General features: G+C 39.8%; 1 protein-coding gene across 1 annotated transcript; it reads left to right on the forward strand.

The window, feature by feature from the left end:
* Positions 1-5,210: 5,210 nt before the first annotated feature.
* Positions 5,211-9,775, forward strand: fdx2 (ferredoxin 2). Its single transcript, XM_040146714.1, has 5 exons — positions 5,211-5,418; positions 5,767-5,818; positions 8,088-8,194; positions 8,292-8,379; positions 8,495-9,775. Exons 1-5 carry the CDS (start codon positions 5,232-5,234, stop codon positions 8,649-8,651), a joined length of 591 nt encoding a protein of 196 aa, XP_040002648.1. The 5' UTR covers positions 5,211-5,231; the 3' UTR covers positions 8,652-9,775.
* Positions 9,776-9,798: the final 23 nt, after the last annotated feature.

Here is a 9,798-nt window from a genome sequence, read left to right on the forward strand (position 1 = left end):
GCTGTTTTCAGCAGTTTTATGACATTATTTAACTTAAAAAAAAAAAATGCAAGTATATACTGGTGACCTATTTTTTATAGAATTTACTTGGAAGAAATGGGCTCGGCAGACAGGCTGGCATGCTATATAGAATATAGCATGCCTTATTCTTTAAATGTTAGGAAATTTTATCAGCATACTGTATATCCCTCTTCAACGGGCGTTTTATTTTAAACTCTTATCAACATTCCACAAACTTTTTACCAAAATAAGCAGCAAAAAAGCCTAATTGGAGAAGATCCATGACTTCCTTGGTGTGTTAGGATTTGTTGACATGATTCGTTGAACCACAATGACCTCCCTAGTCTTTGACCCCTCTGTGCTGCCTTTCTTTATCTGGTGTCAAAGGTCAACAGTCAGCGGTCAACGCTGTCTATCACAGTCCAGACGGCAGTTGCTGAGACCACAGACTGAAACCACTGAACCACATCCAGACCTCAAGCTAAAACAAACATCTCACTGCTGCCTGCTGTGCAGTTTTTAGAATTGTGTGTCATTAATTCCTATTTTAGGGGGAGACTCCTAAAATATTCCTACCTTTAAATGTGTGACTCACAAAAGAGAGAGTGTCACAGACGTTTAAACATCACAAAAGTTTGAGTAAGAGGTTTGTTTTCCCTGTAATAATGCCAGCTCCAAGGCTATGGCTGTGTTTACTCACACTCCCTTTTGTCTGGCTGAGAAATAAGCATTCCCACACAGCAGATGAAGCATGAAAGGGCATAGGGCACTTTTTTTGTTTAGTTTTGTTTACCTGTTTCTAATTAGTTACTCCCAGAAGCATCTGTGAGTCACCTGAGAAAAGGGAGTCATGACATGGCTTGCATAATGCTGATAATGCTAGTCATGTAAACAACTGCATGTACGCACACACACACAGACACACGCTAACACACACACACACACACACACACACACACACACACACACACACACACACACACACACACACACACACAATAAGATCATATGATAAGATTACAGTAAATGGAACTCAATGGTTCAGACATGTCCTATCGAAAATAAATTCTCCTCTAGATTCTCTAGACGCTCAGCAGGATGTCAGCTTTAAAGTTGTTAAATGTTACATTAACATTTCAAGGAAATCTGTTTTTTTCATTCGCTGGGCACCAGGTCAAAAGGAATCTCCACATTTAGTTTTGGGCTGTAGATGTTTGCTTGCACTTCTCTGCGTCATTCAAAGATACTTTAAAGGCAATGTTAATCCATGAAATATCCAAACTCTGCACTCCTTTAAAAGCACCCATCTGACATCCATCTAACTCTGAGCAGACTGTTCCCAAGGGAGGGCAGTAAAACAAGGGAAACCAAAAGAAACAGTTGCTGTCATTCAACTTGGTGGCCTAATATAGTGTAGACCATCATGGCAGATGATGTACTTACAGTAAAGCCTGAACCAGCATTAAATGTGGTGAGTAACGTGCATGCAGAGAAATTAGTTAACATGCAAGAGACATTTGCAATCATTCACACACTCTTACACACTTTGAAACACCTTGCATTCCAACTTCAGACATTTTCATGTTTTGACTTTATTAATATTCATTATTTTCTACCATTTCTACAAACCTCTCAGCCTTTAAACCCTTTTAAGCACCAGGGAAGGGCGTTTAGGAAGGGTGGACCTCAGCCACAAGCCCTTTGGTTTCTACTGAATATGTAAAACTTTAAAGACGGGTCCCAAATATATAGTTAGTTCTTTAAGAATTTCCTAAATCAGTTGGGTTCTGCGATTTTTCACAGAAAAAACAATCAAACAGGAATGAATACCGAATTTTCTGCAAACTATTTTCAGCTGTGGATTAATAAACACTAGGTGCTCCAGTGAGTACTTATGGCAGCAGGACGATGTGTGTGGGATTGAATCAAAATAAATTACAGTGCCCGTGTTTATTGTAATGAAGAAACATGTCACCGTGTGGTTCACTGATGTGTTTATAATAGCTATGGACAACTATGGGTCTACAGAAGAATTAGCCAGGTCAGGCTTTGGCTACACAGACAATACTATTTAGTGGCGATTTGTTGAAAATTACCAGAGAATTGCATAAAAGTATAGAATAATGAAAGACTTACCTTTTAAAAGAAGTTAATAGAAACCTGTTTTTGTGGTTGCAAATGGTGACTTAAAAAAAAGTATATATCTTTAAATAACAAGAAGTAACGAGAATACTCACTGTAAATCCTCAGTGAGTGGCAAGGTGGGAAAAGATTACAGCATCAAAAAAAGTAATGGGAGCACTGATGGGAGTGAATGAACGGCACCCAAAGGACTGCTTGTAAATGTTGTGTTTTTTCATCCTTTATATGTCCTTGGAAACATTAGCTGTTCATAATACACATGGTATACTCTGGGGAGATTCATCAGATCACTATATCACTGCTAAAATGTCCACACATGTGCGGGCTCTGGATGAGGGACGTGTTAGAAGAGTGCTTGTGATCTGTGTGTGAATGTATTTCATGTGCGTGTCTGCTTTAAGAAGTGTCTCGTTTAAGTATTTCAGTGTGAATGGCTTAAGGAAGTTAGAATGTGTGTGTGTGTGTCTGTATGGGAGTGTATGAGTTATTGTACTGCATAGTCATCAGGGAGTGAGGGGGAATGCAATCTGAAGGAACTGCTAGGGGCCACTTTATATCCAAGTCAAGCGTGTAACAACCTCCAGCCACCACACCTCTTCATACACACACACACACACACGCACACACATACACACACCTGCAGGACCAGAGGACGGGAAGGTCCAATGATATACTAAGTGCTCTGACTTCACAGACACACAGGTAAACTGTCCCTGGACACTAATCCCATGCAGGTGTGTGTGTGTCTGAGAGTACATACTTGAAAGAGTAATTGTGTTTCATTATGTGGATTCAGAGTATAGAAAGTGCAATAATCTATATACCAGTGAGTTAAATCCCAGCACTCACTATTAAATAAAAACGTAGACATGAGAGTGCCCCATTTACTTTTTGTGGCCATCCACATGGGAGGAACCTCACCAGTCAGATACAGATGGGGGTTAGTATACATTTTAAGACCAACTTTAAGAGCGTGCTTTTCCCTGAAAGCACAGATCATTAACAAAAACTGAATCAGATTTCATGTCTAGGTTTGTCTTCCTCTACAGCAAAACATGTACTTACGGTTGTGTGATACTGGTGAGCATGGAGGTTAACCCTGGATGGGACTTTGTGGAAATATGAAATATTTTGTCTGGGGAAGACCCACTTCCTTACCTGGAACATGACTTTAATAGGTTTAGACTGGTCAGAACTGCAGCTGCAACAAAATACAGTAGCAACAAATGTAGTATGCTTATGTAAAGTAAGAGCATTCAGATTCAATTTATATAGTTAGAGGTAGATTATTATAATGTATTCTATAAAATTGGATCATAATTAGTGACGTAAATTGAGGTAGAACTAATTTGAGTCAGTGAAGTGAGATAAATGCAGTGGAGGTTTTTATAGGCTACTTTATTTATCCCTTAGGGGCAGTTTGGTTTAAAGACAGAGGCCAAACGGAATAGAAAAGCAGCAATGAATAAAACATTGACAATAAATTAAGAAAATTATGCAAATAAACAGGTTGATGCCCTGTCACATTTGTCGTCATCACTTATCACTGAAAACATATTGAGAAAGATGAGAAAATGAGAAGAAAGAAGAAATCAGAAAAGTCCAGTCTCATTCACAGCTGGTAACAGACCAAATAACATGCTGATGTGGTGAAATAAGTATTCAAATCTCTTACCTCATTTTATTTCATTCTCAGTTCTACTTAAGTTATAGTCCATCACTATTATTGGCAAAATTAGGTATCAAAAATAAAAGTACTGGTCGCAGAATGGCCTCTTTTAAATTGTTTTATTATTTTACATTTTACATTATTATAATTATTATTATACTATTATTTTTGATGCATTAACATTTAAACAGTATTTTAAACTTGTAGTTGGTCATAGTGGAGCCACTCTCGAGGAGGTAGGCATATCATTGTCAAAGTCTAAAATCAAGAGATGCCTTCATGAATGTATATGCAGAGGGTTTACCACAAGGTGCAAACCACTGGTAACACTCAAGAACAGAAAGGCCAGATTAGATTTTGCCAGAAAACCTCTGAAAAAGCCTGCCCAGTCCTGGAACAGGATTCTTTGGACGGATGAAACCAAGATTAACTTGTACCAGAATGATGGAAAGAGAAGAGTAGGGAGAAGGAAAGGAAGCACTCATGATCCGAAGCTTTCCTCATCATCTGTCAAACATGGTGTTATGGCATGGGCATGTATGGCTGCCAATGGAACTGGGTCACTGGTGTTTATAGATGATGTGACTGCTGATAGAAGCAGCAGGATGAATTCTGAAGTGTATGGCGCTATAGTACCTGCTCAGATTCAGCCAAATGCTGCAAAACTGACAGGACGGTGCTCCACAGGACAGATGGATAATGAACCAAAACGTGCTGCCAAAGCAACCCAAGAGTTTCTCGAGGCAAAGAAATTTAATATTCTTCAATGGCCAAGTCAGTCACCTGACCGTAACCCAACTGAGCACGATTTTCACTTCCTGAAAACAAAACTGACAAAACAAGCAGCAAATGAAGGCGGCTGTAGTAAATGCCTGGCAAAGCATCTCAAGGGAGGAAACTCAGCATTTGGTTATTTCCATGGGTTCCAGACTTCAGGATGCAAAGGATTTTCATCCAATATTAAAAATAATCCTTATAATTATGTTGGTTTGTCTAATTACTTTTGAGCCTATGCAAATTGAGGGATGGTTAATGAATGGTTAATGTGCTATTTTTGTTAACTAAGTACATTTACTCAAGTAATGCACTTAGGTACAAATAGGTACAATTTTGAGGTACAGTATTTGTACTTGAATATTTCCATGTTATGCTACTTTATACATCCAAATCACTACATTTCAGTGGGAAAGTACTTCATGTTGATGATACTTCTAAAGGACTAATGCAAGACTTTCGTTTGCATATTTAAAGTATGGTATGACTGCTTTTACTGTAGGAAAAGGTCGAGCGATGTTTGTGCGCTTGCTCCCTGTGCAGCCAACAGCGCCCTCTGCTGTCGGGGCGTATTACGCCAGATACGTCACGCCGCCAGCGCTCTTTTCCCATTGGCCGACTTCGACAATGTGACCAAAACAGAATCATGGCGGCCGCAACGGCAGTCCGGTCGAGCGTGGGGCTGACTTTGAGACTTTCTCGAGTTATACCGGACTGTACCACATGTCCCCTGTACAGGCTAAAGAGCTGTGTGAACAGTGTGGCTAATCTAAACAGGAGTGGTTCCTTTGATAGCTTCCGGACGATAAATCGACATCTGCAGACGAGTATAGGTGAGTGGTGCAGTTTGCTAACGCGTTTAGCCTTAATCAGACGCTGGTCAAACACTCGACTCTTATTTGTTTACGATAAGTCTGAATAAGTGGTAATATGTTATCTATATTTTTTGCTAGATTTAAAGTTACGTTTGCCAGCAAAGTTTTGCTTGCAGTCGGTCGAAAGAGTTCAGCAGTTAAAGTCGATAGTCCGCTCAATAACACTTGTGTAACTTCACTTTAGCCTTCCCAGATGGGGTTGTGAAACTTTGTGCAACAAGTCAAAGATCCCCCTTATCCTTTACGGTCAGGAGGAGCTGCTCTCACCACATCACTCTCCTGATGACAGTGCTTCTTTTTCCAAAGGTCTTTACCACAGTGAGGAGGGGAGCTCCAATGCAGAGGACCCAGAGGATGTGTAAGTTTACTCGGGGCTTTTTATTGTCAATCGGTGCGGTGTTGTCATTTGGTATGAATCAATGCACACATCATGCTTTTAATCAGAGCTGTACCGCTACAACAACTACTCTTTAACACTGAAACTCTGAAGGCTACATTTGATCTGCAGGGAAGGAAAGTTAAAATTGTTGCCCAGTCATGCTAAACTTGCATTTTTTTTCCCCCCACATTGACCACATCCTGAACTCTGACTGAACCAGCAGATTACATTTAATCTAAAAAACAGCTAGTACTCTAAACCAGCAGTCTACATAGGATCCATCTGAAGGACAAAATGGTCTAACTACACACATATGTATGTGTGTGTACAGCTCTGGAAAAAATTAAGAGCCCACTGCAAAATGATAAGTTTCTTAGATTTAACTATTTATAAGTATGTGTTTGAGTAAAATGAACATTTGTTTTATTTTATAAAACTACTGACAATATTTCTCCCAAATAAAAATATGGTCCTTTAGAGCATTTATTTGCAGAAAATGACAAAGATGCAATGTTTTCACACCTCAAATAATGCAAAGAAATAAAGTCCATATTCATTTTTAAACAACACAATAATAATGTTTTAACTAAGGAAGAGTTCAGAAATCAATATTGATTTTCAGTCAGCTTTCATATGTCTTGGGATGCTCTCCACCAGTCTTCCACATTGCTGTTTGGTGACTTTATGCCACTCCTGGCACAAAAAAATCCAAGCAGCTCAGCTTTGATGGCTTGTGACCATCCATCATCTTCTTGATCACATTCCAGAGGTTTTCGAAGGGGTTCAGGTCTGGAGATTGGGCTTGCCATGACAGGGTCTTGATCTGGTGCTCATCCACACCTTGATTGACCTAGCTGTGTGGCATGGAATATTGTCCTGTTGGAAAAAAAAAAACAATCTTCAGAGTTGGGGAACATTGTCAGAGCAGAAGGAAGCAAGTTTTCTTCCAGGATAACCTTGTCCTCGGCTTGATTCATGCATCCTTCGCAAAGACGCATCTGCCCGATTCCAGCCTTGCTGAAGCACCCCCAGATCATCACCGATCCTCCCCCAAATTTCAGTGGGTGCGAGACACTGACTTGTAGGCCTCTCCAGGTCGCCGTCTAACCATTAGACGATCAGGTGTTGGGCAAAGCTGAAAACTGGACTAATCAGAGAAGATGACCTTACTCCAGTCCCCTATGGTCCAATCCTTATGGTCTTTTGAAAACTTCAGCCTGGCTCTTCTTTGCTTCTCATTGATGAAGAGCTTTTTTTCTAGCTTTACACGATTTGACCACTGCCCCTAGGACCCTGTTTCGAACCGTTCTCGCCGTGCACTTCATCCCAGCTGCCATTTGCCATTCTTTTTGTAGGTCACTTGATGTCATCCTACGGTTGCTGAGTGACATTCGAATGAGTTGACGGTCATCCCAGTCAGTGGAGAGTCGTTTTCGCCCTCTGCCGGTCTGTAGCTTTGTTGTCACCAATGTCTGCTGCTTGACCTTTTTCTTATGAACCGCTGTCTTACAAAGCAACCTCATGCTCAATGCATCCCTCTGCCAGTAAAGCCAGAATTTAACCTCTCTTTTCCTCACTCAAAACTTCCCTTTTGCCACGGTCAATAGTTATTTTTTTTTTTATTCCAATTACTTTCGAGGTACTACTAGTAATGTTTTTGCCATCCAGCTGGTCCTATTGCAAGAGGATAGTGATGACCACAGCAGTGGTTTTTATACTTTTGCTTGATAAATTAGATTTGGTTCAGGTGATCACCTAATCAGTAACTCATTAAGTAGAATGAGGTGTGCTTGTGTTGGAATTCAACTGACACTGGAAGGGAATGGCTGTCATACATGTAGAGATGCCGATTTCAGAAAAATTTGCAGTGGTCCTTAATTTTTTTCCAGAGCTGTCTGTCTGTGTCTGTGTCTGTGTGTGTGTGTGTGTGTGTGTGTGTGTATGTGTGTGTGTGTTTGTGTGTGTGTGTGTGTATACATGTGTGTGTGTGGATGTATATGGATATATGTGTATGGATAAAGATATAGATATATATATAGATAGATATAGATAGATGTATGGATATGGATATATATGTGTATATATGTGTGTGTGTGTGTATAAATCTATCTATCTATCTATCTATAGATAGATATATAGATATAGATATATATAGATATGTCCAGATAGATAGATATATATCTGTTTGGGTTAAAGGCACAAGATATTTTATAAGTCTTTCAAAGAGGCTTTCTTGTTTGCTGTTTAGGGTAAATGTGGTGTATATAGATCGATCTGGCCAGAGGATCCCAGTTAAGGCCAAAGTGGGAGATAATGTTCTGTATCTGGCTCACAAGCATGGGATTGACCTGGAAGGTGAGGATTTTACACAGTTAAAGCTCTCTGTTAAATACTTCATTGAAGCATGGTTTTAAGACAAATATTGCTAATTATGTGTACCTGTTTTATTTAGGAGCCTGTGAGGCATCGTTGGCCTGCTCAACATGTCAAGTCTATGTGAGCGAAGCCCATTTCGACAAACTGCCAGAACCTCTTGAGCGGTAGGTCTGCTGCTGAGGACATCTTCTTTAACCACGACATTTGAATTTCAACAAATGTGTGTGACGAGGTGAAAGGAAGTTCACTGTGAATATTGACAGATTTGTTGGTTGTTAGGGAGGATGACATGCTGGACATGGCACCCATGCTTCAAGAGAACTCCCGGCTTGGATGCCAGATCATTCTCACTGCTGAGCTGGATGGCATTGAGCTCACCTTGCCCAAAGTCACCAGAAACTTCTATGTGGACGGCCATGTTCCCAAACCTCACTGAGAAGAGGCACAAATGATAAAGAGAAAAATGAGAAGGTGTTGCTGTGAGCTAGACACCATGTGTGCTGGTTGAGTGAGGGGGTGACCATGAAGAGATGCATGGCTAGGACAGTAAAGTCCGTAGCAACTCCCAAGATGTCTTGCCAACTGACAAATTCCAGAGTTAATGATGAGATTACGCATAGTCAGACACTGAGTCTCACTGAAGGTGAAATTAATGGTTACTACCAAAAAAAAAAAAACTGTGATGGTTTAACTGATACAGTATTTATTTATGTGGCGCATTCTCATGCCCAATTTAAGACACCATTCAATCTCACAAACTGTTCTTTGTTAAAACATCAGAGGATTTAAGAGACATTTGATGAATTTGTCATACTTTGCTAAGAATTTTTTAACCAAGTCCATCTTTGTGCCCTTGAATGGAACATTCCTTGTTACAGCTCATATACGCACAAGTATCACATGAAGATGTTCTTACTCATTTTGACCAGTCCATCATTTTCACCCAGATTCACTTGTCAGATATTGTATGCATTACATTTATTTTCATTTTTATGTACCAAGTTCATTCGTAGGCGTTTCGATGACTAATCAATATGTTCTCAGTGACTTTATTTAGCCTATGTCATAAACCTCAAAAGAGTTTTCTTCTGCTTCGTACTGCAGCCAGATACAGAAGAAGAAGCCATATGTTATAACGAAGTGTGTCTGAAAGAAAACGAGTTGCCTGGAACTTTGCAGGTTGGGCTCTCAACAAGTCAGAGTACAGACTGTTAAAACTTGAATTTTATTCACTACAAACCCTTCAAAACCTATTCAGTTGAGTTGTTTCAAATATCAAATGAAAATGCATTCTAAAGCACTTCCTGTCTGATGCCAGCAGTAATGGCTTGAGTAGTTGATCTGGTTCAGGTGTGCTTGGATCCAGAGCAGGATGGGGGTGGAGACAAGTCTGTTATGAAGCTGGTTGGCTTTAGTTACCATGGAATAAGTTTACCACATCTACCCTTGTTAGGTCTACTGTACTGGTCCAATTTACGCACAAATATAAGTGAATTGTGTATACCATGTCTTAGAAATTAAAATTATTCAAAGCTGTGCAATAAAATCAGTTTTAAAAAGCGTTTTTGTACACTGGCCTCATT

Source organism: Xiphias gladius, chromosome 15 (assembly GCF_016859285.1).
Source record: "Xiphias gladius isolate SHS-SW01 ecotype Sanya breed wild chromosome 15, ASM1685928v1, whole genome shotgun sequence".
In the NCBI taxonomy this organism is placed as follows: domain Eukaryota; kingdom Metazoa; phylum Chordata; class Actinopteri; order Istiophoriformes; family Xiphiidae; genus Xiphias; species Xiphias gladius.

Bases quoted from the DNA above. Each gene is read 5' to 3' on its own strand.
- fdx2 (XM_040146714.1), top strand. From the start codon at position 5,232: ATGGCGGCCGCAACGGCAGTCCGGTCGAGCGTGGGGCTGACTTTGAGA. The intron at 8,195-8,291 runs GTGAGGATTTTA...TGTTTTATTTAG, and splicing joins GCATGGGATTGACCTGGAAG to GAGCCTGTGAGGCATCGTTG. The intron at 8,380-8,494 runs GTAGGTCTGCTG...GTTGGTTGTTAG, and splicing joins CTGCCAGAACCTCTTGAGCG to GGAGGATGACATGCTGGACA.